This window comes from Fusarium venenatum, assembly GCF_020744135.1.
Source record: "Fusarium venenatum strain MPI-CAGE-CH-0201 chromosome Unknown EDB82scaffold_3, whole genome shotgun sequence".
NCBI classification, from domain to species: domain Eukaryota; kingdom Fungi; phylum Ascomycota; class Sordariomycetes; order Hypocreales; family Nectriaceae; genus Fusarium; species Fusarium venenatum.
The window spans coordinates 6,666,591-6,686,738 of NW_027072131.1; the positions used below are offsets into that span (position 1 = coordinate 6,666,591).

At 48.5% G+C, this 20,148-nt stretch overlaps 6 protein-coding genes across 6 annotated transcripts; 5 read left to right on the forward strand and 1 right to left on the reverse strand.

The window, feature by feature from the left end:
- The first annotated feature begins 952 nt into the window (after positions 1-952).
- Positions 953-2,632, forward strand: EDB82DRAFT_273197 (Phox homologous domain-containing protein). The gene is made up of 3 exons (XM_025728706.2): positions 953-1,804; positions 1,883-2,061; positions 2,109-2,632. The coding sequence occupies exons 1-3, from the start codon at positions 1,382-1,384 to the stop codon at positions 2,170-2,172; spliced, it is 666 nt and encodes a 221-aa protein (XP_025583046.1). The 5' UTR covers positions 953-1,381; the 3' UTR covers positions 2,173-2,632.
- On the forward strand, positions 2,057-2,718 carry EDB82DRAFT_273048 (uncharacterized protein). Its single transcript, XM_065607361.1, has one exon. It carries the CDS (start codon positions 2,232-2,234, stop codon positions 2,568-2,570), a length of 339 nt encoding a protein of 112 aa, XP_065464213.1. The 5' UTR covers positions 2,057-2,231; the 3' UTR covers positions 2,571-2,718.
- A 3,404-nt stretch (positions 2,719-6,122) lies between these two features.
- EDB82DRAFT_273215 (something about silencing, SAS, complex subunit 4-domain-containing protein) lies at positions 6,123-8,530 on the forward strand. The gene is made up of 2 exons (XM_025728708.2): positions 6,123-7,033; positions 7,109-8,530. The coding sequence occupies exons 1-2, from the start codon at positions 6,457-6,459 to the stop codon at positions 8,065-8,067; spliced, it is 1,536 nt and encodes a 511-aa protein (XP_025583048.1). The 5' UTR covers positions 6,123-6,456; the 3' UTR covers positions 8,068-8,530.
- Positions 8,531-8,656: 126 nt separating this feature from the next.
- Positions 8,657-14,036, forward strand: EDB82DRAFT_465838 (uncharacterized protein). Its single transcript, XM_025728709.2, has 2 exons — positions 8,657-12,654; positions 12,706-14,036. Exons 1-2 carry the CDS (start codon positions 9,016-9,018, stop codon positions 13,579-13,581), a joined length of 4,515 nt encoding a protein of 1,504 aa, XP_025583049.1. The 5' UTR covers positions 8,657-9,015; the 3' UTR covers positions 13,582-14,036.
- A 2-nt stretch (positions 14,037-14,038) lies between these two features.
- On the reverse strand, positions 14,039-16,837 carry EDB82DRAFT_273262 (TRF2-interacting telomeric protein/Rap1 C terminal domain-containing protein). Its single transcript, XM_065607362.1, has 3 exons — positions 16,401-16,837; positions 16,037-16,354; positions 14,039-15,989 (listed from the first exon to the last, which is right to left on the reverse strand). The coding sequence occupies exons 1-3, from the start codon at positions 16,515-16,517 to the stop codon at positions 14,226-14,228; spliced, it is 2,199 nt and encodes a 732-aa protein (XP_065464214.1). The 5' UTR covers positions 16,518-16,837; the 3' UTR covers positions 14,039-14,225.
- Positions 16,838-17,757: 920 nt separating this feature from the next.
- On the forward strand, positions 17,758-20,060 carry EDB82DRAFT_478595 (kinase-like domain-containing protein; the record flags this gene model as incomplete). The annotated part of the gene is made up of 3 exons (XM_025728712.1): positions 17,758-17,797; positions 17,902-18,369; positions 18,424-20,060. 3 exons carry the CDS (start codon positions 17,758-17,760, stop codon positions 20,058-20,060), a joined length of 2,145 nt encoding a protein of 714 aa, XP_025583051.1.
- Positions 20,061-20,148: the final 88 nt, after the last annotated feature.

Sequence of the window (20,148 nt, forward strand, 5' to 3'; positions counted from 1 at the left end):
CGTATCGTTTATTCGTGTTTGGTGCATTCTAGCACCGGTTGGATCGCGGAATCGCAGGATCTACCCACTCATGGCTTAAACTATAACAGATAACTCTATCTTAGCCACACCCCATGGCTTTGAAGATGTTAAGGTAAGGTTACAAGAATCTCACTGGGGTCACGATGAAGCTCCTCGTTTCTTGTGAAATCTAATCTGGCCATCAAAGCCCAAGTTCACGCGTATCCCGATTATTCCATGCAGTCGAGCCACCCAGGCGCCACGGCGTCTTAGAAGTCCTTGTTAAGCCGTCAGCCTCCCCATTTCCCTGCATTCCACTGCGAAGCTGCGGTTGGTCCAGAGCATGTGACAATGTCTCATGATAGACGAGAGCTCAGTGGCTTGGAAGAGAGCTGACAGAGCCTCATGTGTCATGCTGTCCAGTACATACTTCATCTTGTCACTTGTTGAGACATCGACTCTGCCGATTGGACTCCATGCATTCCGAAAGCTTAGGTATTCGGCATCCGGCCCGGGAGTCTTTCCAGTCCGTCACGGAACGGACATGGCTTTTTCAGCTCCGGGATCAAGTATATCATGAGTGCTTGCTATGGATACCTGGACGCACTGACATCTTTCTTTCACAAACAATGCCCACTCTTCTTATGTTTGACTCCAGAGTAGCAGTATAAAGACAAAGGAATGGCATAAGTATGTCGACAGTGCCGGAAAGACAGGCAAACTCTTTCAGATTTGATCCAAAATCATAACCTTATCTGTCGCCTTCTCACATCGTATAGTCATGAGCGCTGTTGACAAGTAACCATGACCTGAAATCAGCTACCGGTGTGTTGTTCTGAGTTGTAGTACCATTGACCGGGGCGCCGGCCCCTCCTCAGCCGGAAAAAGACAAGCTGCACAGACGGCCCGTCAACGGTGCCGTCCATACAGGAAAGGGAAGGTGCAGAAGAATTTCTACGACATCACTTTCATCCTTTCAATTGAAACGACTTATCGCCACCTTCGCAAAGAATCATGTCTATGGTAGAATTCCTTGCCCAACTTTCAAGTTAAGCTTCACTTATCATTTCCCCATAATCTGTCTACTCGCTTGACACAACTTCTTAATCCTTGCGATTAAGGTATCGACTACTGCACACTACCAAAAGCAGGGCTGCAATTCTTGGGCTGGTATTCTGACTCGCAAATACGACTTCAACCATTCATCAACATCAACATCATTCGACTGGATCGACTGAATCATCATTACCATATTCTATAATACTGTTTTCTGCCATCGAACCACTTGTAAACCGAAACTCTCGACGTCAGCACATCGACAATTTCCCCATCAGCGACTTTCGATATCCACAACTAGAGTGATCAGTTATCGTATGGTTGGATGGCGACTGCAATAGACCAAGCGCCCGGTGGTGGAAACTTGGGCTCCCGCGCTTCACTTCCGGGCAACGTTGAGACACAGACCATTTCCACCGAAGCATTCGAGACACCGCGCACATCTCTTGACAATGACAACAACCCACGGCATCTCTCTACGTCGTCTCCACTGTCACCAGTGACCTCCCCGCCGTATTGGCTGAACACACGCGGTGGACATCAACGGACGATTTCGAACATGTCGACCGAATCGTTTCTTCCAGCTGGCGCCATTACACTTCGTGACAATGAAGCGAGCGACCTCGATGACCGTAACAGTGCTTGTTGGGCCAAAAGTGTTGAGATCGCCAATCATACCGTAGTCAATGGCAGCGCGACAAATATCGGGGCATTCGTAGTGTGGAACATACGTGTCGAAACTCTCAATGTGAGTGATTGGGCGGCTCGATGGTGGCTTGTTGGGCTGGACATTAACAATGAACTGACTGACCGACCCCGCGAATAGGGAAGCTTTATGAACATTCGAAAACGTTATTCGGAGTTTGATGATTTTCGATATCGGCTGGTTCAGACCTTTCCCGGCTTTGAGGCGGCTGTTCCGGCCCTTCCGCCTAAGAGTGTTATCTCAAAATTTCGACCTCGATTTTTGGAAAAGAGACGGGCTGGTCTACAATACTTTCTCAAGTGCGTATACCAATGTCTAACCTTCCAACATTATGCTGATTTTGTAGTTGCATATTACTGAATCCAGAGTTTTCTGGGTCGCCTGTACTCAAGGAGTTCCTCTTTGCATAACGCTGCCATTGTTCCAGCATCTTCTCTTCGTTACAAATGTTTACCTTCTGACCTTGAATATGAGGCCTCTTTGTACAAACCATATATATAGCTTCGGCCTGGTGTCACGCACATACATATGCGCCGGTCAGGTGTCCATGTTAATGATAATGAGTTGGATGACTTACGTGTTAATGTCTTACAGTTGGTCCTTTATGCTGCTACGAAGTCGGAGTTGTCATTACGCGGCTTTGGTTGATTGGGAGGCCAAGACAGTACCAAGATTTGGCAAAGATGGGGAAAAGAGTCAAGACTCTATCAAATCCATACCAGTTGTTTGCCAAGGCGGTAGCTGCTGCACTCAGTGGCATGCCATCGCTGGGCGTTTGAGATGTCGTGACAGAAAGGGCCGGGCATAGCCGCCAGAGTGCGGTATGATGTTTCGGTCAATTCAAGGGCTGTGCAATTTTAGGCTCATTCCGTGTGGTTAAGTTGCTTTCTTCCTTGGGCCCAAGCTTCTCATAACGGTATGATAATATGGCTGAGTAGGTATGATGAAGCTTTGTTTGGCTAACAAGGCAGTATTGGATATTCGTTTCTGCCTCATGTTTATTAACCCAAAGTCAGTATGGACCAGCATTTTACGACGTGCCTGGCTAGCTTTAACTGTCATTTAGATTAATTAAGCACAGAGTCTAGATGCTTATTTACGCCTATGCCAATCATCAACGCGAAGAGTTGTAAAAAGGTACCCACAAGGCGTAGCCAGATTTTTCGGGTCCTTGGTCGTAAACGGCAGAACCGGCATGGGGACTTACACAATGGAACTCGGACCAATCAAAATATAGGAACTTTGGTTGTTAAATGGCACGTCCAGAGGGCTGAGTCGCTGAAAGGCTTGGAGGTTTACGATGATGCCAATAATCTTGGACATCTCACATGATTGCCAAGTGCCGTTCTTCCGGGACAAGGACCTGCAAGTTTTCTGGGCATCGACTTGTGTTTGCATCAGTTTCAAGAGCATAGTTATATAAAGATCTGGGTTCCGGACCAAGAGATTCAACTCATAAACACTAATGATCAAGTATAAGCAGGTTTTCTTCTTCTCTTTCTGTCCATATTCTTGGTCAGTCAGTCATTTGTACAAATGCTTGATTATAACTTGAAATCATCGCCAACTTTGGGTTACGCCCCCACAGTCTGTCCAACTGACCCCACGAACATGACGCAACTCGATATTCTAGAACACCGTTATTTAATGTTACCGGTTTTAGCACCAGTCTCAGACAATATGGAGGGGACCCCGCGACAATCACCGTTAACAATACCAACCCGCGTTGACTCCAAATTCTCCCTCGTCAGCACTGCGTCATCTTCTGTTACTACTGCCTCTATTAGTGGTTCGTCGTTTGCGACCGCCGCTAAAACAAAGGAATACATGGAATCTCTACGTCCTCCTTCACCAAAACAATTTGAACGAATTGCTTTTGTTCAACATCAGCGCGAACAAGAAACAAAGCGCAGAAATCGTGAACGCAGAAGATGGTCCCGCGAAGTCCAGCGTCAGCGAGACAGAGCAGCTAGTATGTCAACCAACAACAGTCAGGACGATCAGGCGCAAGCTGCGCGCACTATACAAAAGACATTTCGGGGCTACCGCGCAAGAAGAGAACTCGAGGGATTTGGCTTAGACGCAAGTACACGATGGGTTACAGCGATACGTGAGGCGCAATTTCGAAACGCAACAATACCAAGGCCCAGAATAGAATTAGACAACGATACTACCGACAAATCAGAAGAAGATCATGTTGCGAAACATAAATCAGCGAATGCTCGCGAGAAGTGGAAGAAGGCCAGTGCGATCGCACGACGAGCTGGCCATGATGATCTGTTATCCGATTCCTCTGAATCTGAATCTTCTTCAGATGAAGATGCCTCACCCGAAGAACGAGCTGCTGCACGAGCGCGGCGGGAGAAAGCCACCGCTGCTCGCAGGCATGAGGCGCGCATGATGGGCATCCGATACTTTCTCGAAATGGTAGATCAGAAACACCGCTATGGAAGCAATCTATGCAGATATCATGAAGTCTGGAAGCAAACAGATACCAACGAGAATTACTTTTACTGGCTCGACTACGGCGAAGGTCGCAATATTGAGATTGACGGCTGTCCGAGAGACAGACTCGAAAGAGAGCAAGTTCGATATCTTTCTCGTGAGGAGCGCCAATACTACTTAGTCGAAGTCGACAATGAAGGAAGACTATGCTGGGCAAAGAACGGCCAGCGCATTGATACTACAGAGCAGTTCAAGGATAGTATGCAAGGCGTGGTACCTTTGGATGATCCCACACCAGCCTTCAATGCTGCTGCTCGGTCAACAGATTCGAATTCCCACGATTATGCTAGTAGCTCAAGTTCGGAATCTTCACTCGAGTCTGAACGAGAAGCAGACCGGGCGGCTAAGTATGCAACTCCTGGTTACGACAACAAGCAGGGTATGCACAAGGTATCACAGATTTCAGCATCCACGATATTCAACAAAATGATGCGCAAGTCCGTTAGAAAAAACACTTGGATATTTGTCGCCGATACAAACTTTCGGATGTATGTTGGTATCAAGGACTCGGGCGCATTTCAACATTCGTCCTTCCTACAGGGTAGTCGAATTTCATCAGCAGGTCTCATCAAGATCAAGAATGGTCGACTCTCGTCCTTGTCTCCGTTAAGTGGACATTACCGCCCTCCAGCAAGTAACTTCCGCGCTTTCGTCCATAGTCTTCGCCAGTCTGAGGTGGACATGTCCCACGTGTCTATCTCCAAGTCGTACGTGGTGCTCATCGGTTTGGAGTCATATATCAAGACCAAGCGGAAGGGCAAGGATTTAGCGCAACGCGTGTCACACAGAAAAGACAAAATTGTGGCTCCTGAAGAAGCAGCACGCCGGGAGGAGGAGGCCAAGGACAAAAGTGAAAGCGCAGCGAAAGAAAGAGAGGTGCTTCAACGAGAAGAGGAGGAGAAACAAGAGGGCAGGCCAGTGAAGAAGGTCTTAAAGAAGCTCGGTATCAAGCCAACAAAGGAGGAGAAGCAAGCTTCCAAGAGAGAAAAGAAGGAGGATGTTGAGGAAATGCATGTGTGAAAGGAACATTGTAGGCGGCGTGGTTTTTTATTCTTGATATAATACCCCAAGCATAGATAGAGCAGTGCTCGAGTTATGATTCACGACCTTGAGCACGAATACCCCTAGTTTTACGATCAACTTGCAGTATAATCGAATTATAACGTCGATACAATATTGTATAAATAAATAGCACTGCTTGCTTCTTTCCCATCAAGTGCACGCATGACTTAATGATTATCTTTGGCAGTTAATTTGTATGTAGCATAGGCAGTAGATCAAGGAGATGATCACTTGAATCACGGATAGCCTGGTGGGTAGCAGAAAAGTTGGCGCCATAGGTCTCGGGGCACGAAAATAAGTAGTCTAAGAAGTATGGTCAAAGTACCACAAGCTGATCAGGCAATTTCGTTTCTTGTGCCTCCAGCCGCGAACTTTTTTGACGCCCTGATTATATATAGCCTTGTTTGACGGGACATGCTCGTCGGTAATTCAAGAATGCTTGTACACGATGAGTATGATTCAGATCAGCTTTATCAAGTACGCGTGGAAGTTAGTTGTCGTGATAACTTTATCAGTGTGATGTATCAATTGAACTGTGTTGTATTATGACTACTATTAACTGAGGACTAAGGTATGGAGTGAGAGACGTAGTCAGTTTCAGGCTTTGAGAATCACGTACAACCACGAAATCGTGATGTATTGAGTTTCTGACCTGTGCAGACAGATCAACCTTGTAGTGAACAATCTTGAGTATAACGAGAAGGTTTTGGATTTGGTTCAAGGCATAAACACATATAAATAATTCAGACAATTTATTTAATTGTATTCATGTTGAATATGTTTTGGGGCCAAACACTTTCATCCATTGATATTTGAATGCTCGCACTAGGTAGGCACGGGAGACTTTAGCGTGCATAGGCCCTGTAAGCCGCGTTTGTCAATGCGCTGCAGAGGATTATGCAGTGCCATCCCCCTAAAGTACAGCGCTATAAAACATCAGGTAGGCATCCATTAAGGGGGTATCTGGAGCCCACTCCAGCTTCCGTTTGACTGCAAACGTTCATCGCACCAGAGACGCCAAACCCATCGAAAAACCCCGTCAGAGTCGAGGCGCCATCGCCAAACCGAGCCGGCGGATTTAAAGAAACATAGCCTTGAAATCATGCCAGGCATCTCGACATTTACCAATGGCTTCCGTCACCCGTTCATCGCGGCGCGCTGAAGTTCCGCATCAGCATCATCATCACTCGCACCACCACCTGCCATCCCCAGCAAGCGTATTTGCCCACACCCAGGGCGGAGGAGCACCAGGGGCAGGGCGCAACAAGAGGGCACTCGATGCACACGATCGCGACTTTGATGCGATTAAGCCCAAGAAATCGCGTATAACAGTCGAAGTTCCTGCAAAGGGCTCCCACAGACTTCGTGTCGCCAACATCGACAACAAAGAGGCATCGTCGCCCGCGCGCCAACCCACTGCGACGCCTACAGTGGCGACTGTGACGACGCCAAAGATACCTTCTCCCCCGACCGACAACGCGACATCGACGCCAAAGCAAGAACAGACCCTTACACAACACCAAAGCAAGGTCATTAATGGCCTAAAACACGAACTCGACCGATTACAACCTCAGCCAAGCGATACCAACACAAAAGAACAAGGCCGGAAGCTTCGCTCTCAGGAAGCCACCAGGTTCAAGAGCGAGCTTTCTGCCTATTTCTCTGATTACGATGAGGTAATTGGCAACGAGCCCAAAGAACAACGTACGTGAATGAACTCCCTGTCGCTCACCTTTGCGTCGCTATCTTATGATGCCATGTTCTGACACTTCTTTTTAGAACTGTTCACTGCCGAAACGCCGATAGTCATTGTCGACTCTGACGCACGACGCGCAGTCTCAGACAACCAACGCGCCATTCCGCAGCATCCCAACCCCGCAACTGAGTATCCCGTACGTGGATTTGGCGATGCATTGTTTTTTAATGTCTTTGATTGTCAGCAAATCGACCTGGGATTTTTAGAATCCAAAAATAAGACAGTCGAAGATCCTTTGCCAGATAAATTATTTCAACCAATACATCGTCGAGCTGAGCGACTGGAAAGATCAGTACGCAATGCTGAAAAAGGTCGAGCTCAACATGAAAAAGACCACATTATCCGGCTTCTCGAGGGCCTGCAAGGCCACGATTGGTTGAGAGTAATGGGCGTGAGTGGAGTAACAGAAACCAAGAAGAAGACGTTTGAACCCGCTCGCAATCACTTCATCAAAGGCTGTCAGGCCGTCCTTGACAAATATCGGAACTATGTTCTGGAAGAGAAGAAGCGCAAGATGGAGAAAGACAGAGCTCGAGCCGAGAAAGAGCATGAAGACTCGAGTATCGATGAAGACGAAACAAGCGACGAGACGGCTGATGGCAATGTTAGCGACTCAGCATCACCGGCAAAGCAACTTCAAGAGGAAGCAATGGCGAGGTCTAGATCCTCAAAAGGATCCAAAAACCCCAAAGCGACGCCTCAGCCAGCTGCAGCTAAGGCTCCGCGTCCTGCAAAGGCACCGCCCGCTCTAAAGCCACCAGAACCGCCTAAAGAGTTCAAGTCATTCTTCGCAAAGCGATACGAGCGTGACAGCGCTCTAAATAGGAACAGGCGTACAGGAAGAAAGGTAATGGCATGGGGCCTACCCATTCCTGAGATACCTGATGTTGATTTTGATTTACCGGAGGAATACCGTGATGAAGATACCCTCAAGGTCCGGGCGAGGAAGAAGCGCCGGGACCGAAGACGCAGCAAAAAGTGATGAGAATTTGCTTGCTGTTTGTAACATATAGCGAAGAGGTCACGGAAGTCGGTTTATGTACATATGGTTTGGCGTTTAGGTAGGCAAGGAAGGATCTGAGAAGTCCTGGCAGGAGCAAAGGTATTCCAGTCATTGGGTGTGGGTTTATGTAGTCTTGATAGTTACTATCAGACGATGTGTTGGGGATAATATCCTTTCCAAACAAGTAGCAGACCCTGATACCAACGATGGGCGACGTCTTTTGGTGGTACTGAAGTTTGGTTTAGTGAAGGCTGAGATTTGTGAGATAATCATGGGCTGTAATTGCCATATGGCAAGTGTTTCAATATTATAAAGTCAACAAGTGTGACAATAGAACCATAGGGCGGCACTTAAACTTAGCGCAATGTTGAGATGATAACTTACTTAACTGTCACCAATATGCTATAGGAGATCGAGCATCCCATACTATTGTTCTGAAGATATTCAAAGCTGTTTGTTGTTTGGAGAGTGGGTCTACAATGGGAGCCTCATTAAGCAGGCAAGTGGCCCGTGCACGATAAGCTTCCTGCAACGCGCCGCGAGCTGTCTTTACACTTTGCAAAGTGCACGGCAAGAGGCACCAGAGGGTTCTTTTTTTTCTAGCCTTGCGCGTGTTTGCGCTTCTACAGCATTTCACTTTCTTATCCCACATTTTTGCTCTATATTTCTTCCCAAAGTTTCTAATTACCACTCTCTTGGCGTGCTTTCCATTGGATCATCTCCGCTACCCCCGTTGAGATTGCGCCTCGAGCGAAACCTGCGACTGCACGACGAATCCGATACTGATTACAGACACACCCAGCGAGTTCGAATCTTCTATTACCTTACGCACAAAGCCTGTATCGCCATCGATGCAGTGGTCGTGAATACGAGCTCCAAGGGGCCCCTCCGGCCGTGTTTCCTATACGCTGCAAACCACCAGTCGACATGGCTGCCCTTGCCATGCCTCAGGCTCCTGAGCCTCTGAATCACTCTCTTTTGGATGCGGATGACGGAACAGCTTCTATGGACGATGCACCGGTCCTCGAATTTTTTGTTCTCAAGCAAGAAGTTAACCTCGAAGTCAACTTTCGCGACAAGCGCATCGACGGAACAACCGATATCTTCCTTGTAACATTTAACGATAAGGTCGACGATATAGTATTGGATGCCGCCGACTGCGAGATCGATACCGAAAATGTCTACGTTGCCGAACTTCGAGAAATCAATGGTGATATTGTTGAGGGCCAAAAGCGAAAGACTGCCGCGACCTACAACGATCCGTATGCGAAGCTATCACATCCCGCAAGCTGGAGTTTGAGGGCCGACCATCACGATATTCGCCGCAAACGCGCCCAGTCTTTGTTCAGCAGCCGAAAGAAAGATGTCCCCGCCGAACATAGAGAGTTCGCGGGGTGCACCCCAGTCTATCGATCGCTCAAGGTGAATTTGCGCGGTAAGGCCGAGCCAGATCGCCCGAGACTCATCATCAGAAAGTCGATGTTAAGTACCGAGTCGGCCGAGAAATCCAACAAGCAGTACAAGATCACCATACCTTTTACCAACGTAAACCCGCGAGACGGAATACAATTTGTCGGTGTTGACCCCCTGGACAACCGATTCACGCACATGTACACTCGAAGCTCAATACACCCGGGGACTGCATCTTGCATCTTCCCATGTGTGGATGATCATGGATCACGGTGCGACTGGAAGATATCAATAAAGTATCCCCGCACGTTGGGTGATGCTCTACAACAAGCACTTGCAACGCAGCAGAATGGCAATAATCCAGACAAGATGCAGATCGATGGCCAAGAACGAGCCTCCAACCTGGCTGAAGAAGATAAACTTCGGGAAATGTCAGTCGTCTGCTCAGGGTTCCTTATGGAGGAAACAGTCGATCCCGAGGACGACCACAAAAAGATCATGACTTTTGAGCCCGAGAAGAAAGTATCCTCGCAGAAGCTTGGCTTCGCTGTAGGTCCCTTCGAGCATATCGATCTATCCTCCGAATTTCGAACAGAGGAGGATGAGATGAAGCTGGGCATGAACGCACTCAAAGTGCACGCCTACTGCCTACCGCACCGCGGCGACTGGGTTCGCAATACAGCAGCAGCTATCACCATGGCGGCCGATTTCTTTACCTTCACGTTCGCTCGATATCCCTTTGGCAACTTCAAGCTGTGTTTCCTCGACGATATGGTTGAAGATACGGTGTCATTTTACTCCATGGCTTTGATCAGCAATCGCTTATTATTCCCAGACGACATCATCGACACAGAGATAGATGTCACTAGAAAGATCGTCCAGACGTTAGCTTATCAATGGATCGGCATCAACATGATACCCAATACGAGAAATGACATGTGGCTCATTATCGGCATTGCGCATTATATGACCGACCTTTTCATGAAGAAATTGTGCGGAAACAACGAATATCGATTCCGGATGAAGACTTTGTCTGACAAGCTCGTTCAGGTGGACGTTGACCGACCTTCTCTCTATGATCTCGGTGCTTACCTCCACCTAGGGGAGTTCGAGATGGACTTCATGGCTCTCAAAGCTCCAGTGATTTTCTTCATCCTTGACAAGCGGCTTATCAAGGCTTCAGGAGGACATGGTCTGACCCGCATCCTATCCAAGATGCTGACAAAGGTTCAAATTGAGGGTTCTGACAAGGCCACTATCCTTGAAACGGAGAAGTTCCGAGCAACGTGTGAGAAAGGAGCCAAATACCGACTGGAGAGTTTCTGGAATCAATGGGTTTATGGTTCAGGCTGCCCCCGATTTGATGTCAAGGCGAAATTCAACAAAAAGCGATTATGTGTTGAGCTTACATTAAACCAAATTCAGTCCCAGACGATCAAGAGAGCCCCGCTGGAGAAGGACGACTTTCTACGCGTTGTCAAGGAACGTCGATCTGGTGTCAAGGCAGGCGAGGTTCAGCCCTTATTCACGGGTCCGATGACTGTTCGAATACACGAAGCTGATGGAACTCCCTACGAGCACATTCTGGAGATTCGTGAAGATGCCACAAGATCCACCAAATTCGAAATCCCATACAACACAAAGTACAAAAGACTCAAGAGAACCCGGCGTATGAAAGAGAAGCAGAACGTAGGCGCCAGCATGGATGCAGAGAACCTGGATGACACTCTGTTGTATTGCCTGGGTGACGTTCTCCAAACACCTGATGAGCAGGCCCAATGGGAGTTGATCGATTGGGATCCAGACACCGAACGAAAAATGGATCAGGAATCCTATGAATGGATCCGCGTAGATGCTGACTTCGAGTGGTCTTGCGATATGAAACGGACACTGGAACCATACATGTACGTGTCGCAACTGCAACAAGATAGAGATGTTGTTGCCCAGCAGGATGCCATGCTGTATCTTACACACGGCCCTTTACACCCCATAGCATCAGGTTTCCTCACCAGGACTCTTGTGGATCGCCGTTACTTCCATGGCATTCGAACCATGGCTGCTGAGGCACTACCAAGACAAGCCAACATCAAGGACTTGTCAATGCTTGGTCTTCGACAATTGATGAAGGCTTTCAGCGAAATGTTTTGTCATAAGGGAACAAATCAACCCAAGCCAAACGACTTCTCGGACAAGAGACAGTATAACGTCCAGTGTGCCATCATCAAGGCCATTGCACAAGTCAGAGACGCAAACACATACAAATGTCCGCTTGAAGCTCGTCAATTTATTCTTGACCAACTCCTCTTCAACAATAATGAAGACAATCCCTTTTCCGACCATTTCTACATCGCGACTCTTGTGGAAGCCCTTGCGACTTCTCTTATCCCTTCCAAACAAGACGATTGGTTTGCCATGCAAAATAAGATCCCCAACGAAGAGGAAAAACAGTTCCTGGATAAGGCCATCGAACAAATTGAGAGAGTTCTTCGCCGGGATGAGTGGACGAACTCGTATCAGAATGTCTGGACCATTGCTGGTCTCAGTGCAAAGCAGCGGCTCATGAAAGCAGATGTGATCCCAAAGAAATATGGTGACTTTGGTCAGTACCTTCTCGATGGTACAAGGGATCTCATCCGTATCAAGGCGTTTGAAGGTTTAATCGACTTGGGGGCTATGTTGGATCCTACGGTGTTTTCGTTCTTGACCTATGCCCTCATTACCGACCGTTCACCGTACGTTCGAAATAAACTCATCGAGGCCGCTGCTTCTGGACTAGCAGCCATCGCTTTCGGGGAGCACACGAAAGTTACTAAGAATGAACCTCCCCCCGAAGACGAAGAAGGGGATCTGTTGCTTGTGCAGGATAGTGCCCAGGAGATTGAGGCGCGTAAAGAAATGTTCGCAAGGAAGGAGAATTTGGATGCAGCGCTCAAGGCCCTTCGTAGGGAAATGGACCAAACGTATGGAGGTGACGAACGCCACTATAGTACTGCTATGCGTAAGGCGCTGGATCACCCAGATCTTGGCCGGGGCGAGATGGAAAGCATGCTGGATTTGGCTGCGATGATGTTTGAGGAAGCTGGGGATTGGGTTGTCACACTTCCCTTACCAAAGGCCTGGTCAGTGGAGAGACCTGTGCAGCAACTCTCTAATCGCGTAAGTTCTGTGTCTATCATATCACAAGTCTTTGATGCTAACCAAACACAGTTAATAATGAAGTTCAAGGCTCATTACAAGACGAAGCCAAAAGACCCCATCGTTCAACCACTACCCCTTCCACCCCCCGCACCTGTTGCTCCCATTGCTGCGCCTGCGGAGCCTAAGAGACCCGTGCCCTTGCAAAAGACCTCGTCTATCAAAATCAATACGCACAAGACAGCCCCTCCCCAACGGCCGAGCGTGCCGCCTCAACGCCCAAGTGTTGTCGCTCCGGTTCAAAGTCCAAAGCCGAGTCAAACCAAGGGAGAAAGAGACACTATTGTTGCCTCTCCTGTCCTTTCTCGACAGCCAAGCGCTTCCTCTTCATCAGGTTCAAAGCCTTCGTGGCCAACTGAGCCTTCCTCTGCCACTAATATCAAGCGACCCCGGCCAGACAAGGATGAACACCACACTCCAGCACCAAAGCGCCCCAAGGTCGAGAAGCCCTTTGGCGCCGATTCTGGCGTTCCCGCTGCTAAGAAAAAGAAGAGGCGCATGGTTAGGTTCAAGGTTACACCACATCGCCTTGCCAGCGTGATGAAGGACCAGAGGAAACCCATTAGTAATGGGCGAACGTCACTACCATTAGGCGGCTCTAGAGATGCTCCTCCTCCCCTCTCGAACCCAAGATCAGATTCGATTACAGCTAAGCCGGCAAGAAAACCCCTTCCAACAGGTGACGTGGTACGAAGGCCCTTGCCTGGAGGCCCTGCGTCATCACCGCCGGAAAGAAAGATTTCTTTAAGCACACATTCAAACTCAACACCGAAGCCCAAGTCTGCGAGCCCTGCGACAAGTACGCCACCCCCTGGAGCACCGCCCCCTCAAAGAACGAAGATCAAGATTATCAGAAAGTCGAATCCACAGCCACCACCGGCTCCCTAGGAAGAGGCAGATGAGATTTCATGCCCCAAACTTCCAGTGCGCCCCAAGCCGTCATCATGGAAGCGGACGAAACCAAATACATCACGTTCTAACAAGAAATCACCATCACGCCACGTGGGGTCACGGATTTAGTGTTCAAGGGATTATAAAAAGAAGAAAACGAAGAAACTTCTCTTTTGGTATGAAAAGGTGGGAGAGGATCGAGGTGCTACATCAAAGTTGGGTCGTGGTGTTTTAAGTACGAGAAATAGGAAACGAAGGTCTTCCGTAATTGCATTTCCAGGCGTTGGGAGCGCGGTATAGTGTCCTACACGCGATGAGAAGTAATGAGTGTATAGGTAGTTTTTTTTTTGGTTGTATCCATTAAGATATCCTTCCAGCACTGGTTACGATGAGGCCTGTGCGACGGTTTTGTGAATGATGTATTGTAATCAACAATGAATAATTAGGTGAACCCTTGCCAAGTCTTGTGAATTATATATCTTGTGAATTATGTGAGGAAACTAGGCTATTGGTTTCCTTTCCCCATCTAAGCCATCGGAGCTAATATACGCTGTTGTTCCCAATACCACCTATGAAGCACACGCCATGAGACTCTACCTTTGTACATCAGATGAAATTGACTCAAGCCACCGGGAAATCTCCTAACGATCCGAGCCATGTCCTTTCTCTGTTTGGGCTTCCAAGAAGCTTTTTCTTAGTTCAAACCTTTGTTTACCATGCTTTTTAATAAGACGATTGTGCGCCTTCTGAGCGAGATCCTGATCCTGCTCTTCCTTTTCATTGGCAGGAGATCGGCTGAAGTCTACACTCATTGAGAACTTCAAGTCTCCGTCATCACGATCCGTCCATATTCCTTCGTGGCGGGAGGGCACCTCGCAGCCTTCGCTTAAATGCTTCATGACAAGAAGCGCCATTTTCCCAGGTGTAAGGGTTGTGCGCCTGAGACCTTCGACAACAACGCGACGTGAGAATCCTTCTAATTGGTAGTGAGAAATCCATTTTTGAATTTCCTGAGAATTAGACGGATCTGAACCGCGAGGCAGGCTGTCTCGGGGTGGTGGCTTCCGAGGAGTTGGATTTCGGGATGAGTTGAATGATGTAGGAATAGAGCGTCGAACTACAGATCGGGCAGTCGGGTTTGAGTCGGCTTTGGTTGAGGGAACAGCTCGTCTGAGGGTTAATTCGCTTGTCAAACTGTTGTCACGTTGCCTCAACGACTCGAGACGTTTACTAGCCGACGGCCTCTCGTGATGGCTTGTGTCCAGATCGAACGGCATTGGCGTAAAATCCATTGTTTCGCCCTCTGGAGGAGTGCTTTCCCCGAACTGATGCAGAGTTTCCCGTTGGGGAATCACCGATATTCCAAGCTCTGGTGATCCCTCTACATGAGGAGGGAGCGGAGGAAGATGTTGCGAAGCTTCGCTCTCGCCGACATAATCTTGCCATTGAGAGCTCACAAGAGCACTGGGAGAGGGGTTTCGCGCGGGGACCACCTCAGGAGTCAACTCAGCTTCTGTTGTTGTTGGTATCTCCATATCTGGATCAAAGCGCCTTCTTTTCCTTGCATTGTCAGATGAGGTGAGCTCGCGGTCTGCGGACCGCTTCAAGCCAGAAATAGTAATAGGCGGCGAACTTCGTTCATAGCTTTGCGGTGGGCCTTCATCTTGGACATCTTCCCAATCGGTTTCCTGAGTGAGGCTCATCCCAGGAGCTGCTTCTGGGTCCGAGGCGGGTTCTTCCTCTTTGACATGTTCTTCGTACATATCCTCCTCCTCCTCCTCTTCGTCAGTATTAAAATCCCTTACGGATCTCAAAAACTCCTCAAGACTCTCTTTAAAGAAACGGAACACCTCGCTAATCGTGTACGCATCTGGATTTTCAAATCCCAAATTTTCAGTGACTTTTGCCCAGTCGATATCAATGCTGGTAGGATCATTAGTCTCCTGGATAGCCCACCCCAAGTCGAATAGTTCTATAGACGTATCTCCGATTAACCAATGTCTTTTGACTTCCTTCTTGTGTATGTGGAGCCATTGATTAAAGTCCAGATTGAAGTCAACTCTTCCCCTTTCCTTCCTGTCCAGTTCAATAAAGGCTGGATGATGTTGAACAGGACTTTCGACCTCTTCAGTCTTTGGTGGCAATGATGTTTCTTTCGTATGGTCTGGTGCTGTGTCTAACAAGAGAGTGTCTTCTGGGCTGCCGTTCCGTTGTTTCTGAGCAGCAGGCTGTTGCAGGCTTCTTTCAGTCAAGTCGAGCGCTTGTTCCTTTTGAACTGCGTTGCGGTTTTCTGGCGGAATCTCTGTTGATGCAGAAGCTGCCATACGTTCCAATGTGTTCCTGTCAAGGATCACTAACTTCTTGATGAAGCGATCGCGCCATGATTGTGCAGTATGCCGGCCATTCTCGCGCTTGTTAGCTAGTGCTTGGTGGATATAGCAGTGAAACTTACAATTTGTTCGTATTCTTGCCAAATCCTATTTCCTTTTTGCTCCGTCGGATGATCCAGGGCCCACCTCGCGATTCTTGCATCGTCCTCCTTAGTAAATGGGGTACGGGTTGATTTGGAGGGATGACTGCCCGCACGCCTGGGCTCCTCCGGGTGCCTTTCTATTAGATATTGATCCTTCAATTGGATATATCCATTCTTGACAGAGTCGTCGATGAACTTCCACGAGTATGACTTATGCGGAGCATGCTTTGGTATGGCATGATCCGCAATAAGCATATCAGCTTGCTTTTCCAGAGACACTACGCTGCCGCCATTTTGCTACCGTGTATTAGAAACAGTGTGCAAGTAAAAGATGTAGACATACTTTGATTTGTTCTAACAGGACAGATCTTATAGGCACTCGATGCGCCACCCAAAACTTGACGTCTTTAAATATCGTTCCACCCTCGCCTTGCACTCCATCGTATACCACCGTCGTCATGATCGCTGGTAATCCTTCTGTTTGGGACTTATTTTCTGATCACTCATAGAGGAAGGAAAGCCGGTCGGGCTGGTGGCTATCAGAAAAGTTGGCCTTTGAGCTTAGGCTACAAAAATAAACAGCCCAAGAAGTCTTGTCTAAATATCATAAGGTGACTCTCATGCGGCTAGTGGCTCAACTTTTCTGGTACCCTGTGGCCAGGGTATCTTGTTCTAATGGGGATTTGGTAGAGTAATGAAAAAGAGAAATTTCATCGCGTGATGAGAAGCGCTTCAAACTTGTGATATCTCTGGTTGCCGCCTGCAGCGTTGATGTCCTTTACGGGTAAGTGACATGAATGCTAACGTCGCGTTGAAAGTATCGCGCATTCACGTGCCACTTAAAGAATGTATATTCGCTTATCCGTGTTTTGAATTTGCCTATATGCATAAATCAAGATTTGGTTAAACTTGAGTCCTAATGGCACCTAAAGGTGTGATGCAGGTACGGGACCGTCGGGGAGACTGTTGATCATAGCGTAATGTGACCTAGACAGAAAGGTGATCGTGCTCAGTTTCTTGGTGCCTTGTTAGTACTTTGGTATTTCATGGTGACGCTCTGTTCCTGCATGTCCAGTCACATTAGAACCCACATGATGTTGGCTAGACCGCTTGTCGGACATCAACAAGTTCAGACTCTGAGTAGGTATAAACAAACATTATAAGTGACTGTTGGTGAAGAAGTGGCATGAAGGAACCAACATATATTGATTTCGTTTCTTTGTTCTCTTGTAAATCTCTAATTACCAACAGAGACGACGTCACATCCAATTGGGTATGTGTTATCGATAAGAGCAAAACCAAGTACCCGGGCTATCCCCGGTTGGGCTCCAGCTTGGACTTTAGACGGTGGTTGCCATGGTAGCAACCAGAAACTGTTTACTTCCAATCAGAGCTGAGGCCGTGGGACGACGGGCCAGGATTATTTGGGTCTAAGCTGCAAGTTGCACCATCAACGCAAAATAGATCCATTTACTTGAAGCTTCCCTTTTCCCTCCTCCTTCTCCTCCTCTCTTCTTCAACTCTCACGCCATCTAGTCACTTTACTAACCAAAGCAGGTCGTCTTTGTGCTTTTCCAGTCTCTTTGTTTCTTTTCGCATCTATATTGGCAATCGCATTCACACTCACACTTTCACGGCTTAGCGACAACTTGTTTGAGTGCATGGGTTGAGATCGATACTCGACCGTGAATAACTTCATCATGTCTTCCGAGGACAAATACGAAACGTTGGAGAAGATTGGTGAGTTTATCCGGACAAGAGAAGTCGTTGCAATTGCCAATATTCAAATTACTCGGCTTTCACTTCTAATTGGGGGCCAATTCTAACTCACCGTCTTCTTCCAGGCCATGGCTCATTTGGCATCATCCGCAAAGTCCGTCGCAGGACAGACGGCTTCATCATGTGCCGCAAAGAAATCTCCTACCTTCGTATGTCCCAAAAGGAGCGCGAGCAGCTCCACGCCGAATTCCAGATTCTGTCACATCTGCGACACCCAAACATCGTCGCCTACTACCACCGAGAACATCTCAAGGTTAGCCAGGACTTGCATCTCTACATGGAGTACTGTGGCAATGGAGATCTGGGTCGTGTGATCAAGGACCTTGCGCTGAAGGGCCAGAGAGCTCAGGAAAGCTTTGTCTGGAGCATCTTCAGTCAGCTGGTCATGGCACTCTACCGGTGTCATTATGGTGTTGACCCCCCAGAGGTCGGTTCCAATGTTCTGGGCTTGGCACAGGGGAATGCCGCTGCTGGACCCAAGGTTCCGGCTGGAACCATGACTATTCTACACCGCGATTTGAAACCCGAAAATGGTGAGACATTAACCGCATACTCTGTTCAAAATGCAATTGGCTAATCAAATTTAGTCTTCCTTGGTGAGGACAACTCCGTCAAGCTTGGAGACTTTGGTCTCTCTAAAATGATAAAGTCCCACGATTTTGCCTCCACTTACGTTGGCACACCTTTCTACATGTCTCCTGAGATCTGTGCCGCCGAGAAGTACACCCTCAAGTCCGATATCTGGTCATTAGGCTGTATTATCTACGAACTTTGCGCACGCGAACCTCCTTTCAACGCCAAGACGCACTTCCAACTAGTGCAAAAGATCAAGGATGGCAAGTTTCCTGCCTTGCCCGATGTCTACTCTCCCGAGCTCTACCAGGTCATCAAGGACTGCCTCCGTGTGAACCCTGACCGACGACCTGATACTTCAGAGCTGCTGAACCTGCCAGTGGTTAAGCTGATGAGAAAGGAGAAGGAGGTTGTGGACCTCAACAAGTCTATTCGCCTAAGGGAAGATTCTCTCCGTAAGAAGGAAAGGGATCTCAACGATAGACTTGCCAACATGGAAAGGGAGAAGGAACTCATCCGAGAGGAGCTGGACTCATCACTACGGAGAGAGTGGGAGGTCAAGGCGCGCCTCGAGATTGACCGCCTCGCCAACGCAGAGATTGAGCAGCTCCAGAACCGATTCGAAGAGGAAGTGCAAGCACGCGTCGAAGTAGAACTGCAGAAGAAGGCAGCATCATATGCCAGCTCAAGACCTAACAGTCGAGAGGATGAGTATACGACATCAGCGGGTAAGACCGACTACCCTCACTCATCCGTTGGCGGCAGTGAAGTTGAGTTTCCCTCAGCGACGGATCTTACCGAGTACTCCATCGAAAGCCCCGAAGCGCCTCGGGAGACTAAGAAGACGGCTCGCACACCTTTTGGCCGTGCGCAAACAATGTTTGTGGGCAACCCTGCCGGTACGCCTATGGATATCGAGATGAACTCGCCCAGTCCTATCGCGATTGCGTCGCTTTCTCTCTCACCACGTCGCAATGGAAACACCAAGGCGCCTACCGCTGCATCTGGCAACATCTTCGCCGTTAATGCCAACCGAAGTGCTGACAATTCTCGATGGGATCTCCGCGACACTCTGTCCGATTCTGAGGACGAGGATGTCATGCCATCGCCGACACGCAATATCAAGTCTTCCAAGAACCCGTTCACCTCCAAAACTCGCCCTGTTTTGACCTCTCAGAAGTCGGCCCCTATCAACCGTTTGAAGTCTCAGCCTTCAACCTCTGGTTTTGTTTCCAAGCAGGTCTCCCAGCCCGAGGCTCCTAGATCTCCTCGACGCCTGAGCAAGATCCCCTCTGCCGCAAACCTTCAGGCCGAGAGCAACAACTCCAGCGGAGGAGGCTTGACACGCCAATCTTCCCTCAACAGGAAGAACAACCACTCGGACGATGGCTTAGGCAAGGTCGCAGCTAAGAACAACATTCGAGGCCGTACCCTCGTTGAGCTTCAGCAAGCTCGGGCCGGTGGCCGCCCTATGAGCGCCATCGTCATGCCCAGCACTGGCGAGAATGTGAGCCCTAAGAGGGCATTCCGAGATCGCATCGGTGCTGAGCGTAAGTCGAGCGGCGACGAGCCTGTGGCTGTCTGGGACCCAGAGCGAGACGAGATGCCTAGTCCTTTCCTGGTACGACAGCGACGTATTGCCCGGGTGTAGGCCGCCTCTGTTAGCAGTCGCATAAAAGAAGTAATGATGAAAGAGGAGTAGTGGTTTTTTACGGTTTTGTTTGTTTTTTTACGCATTA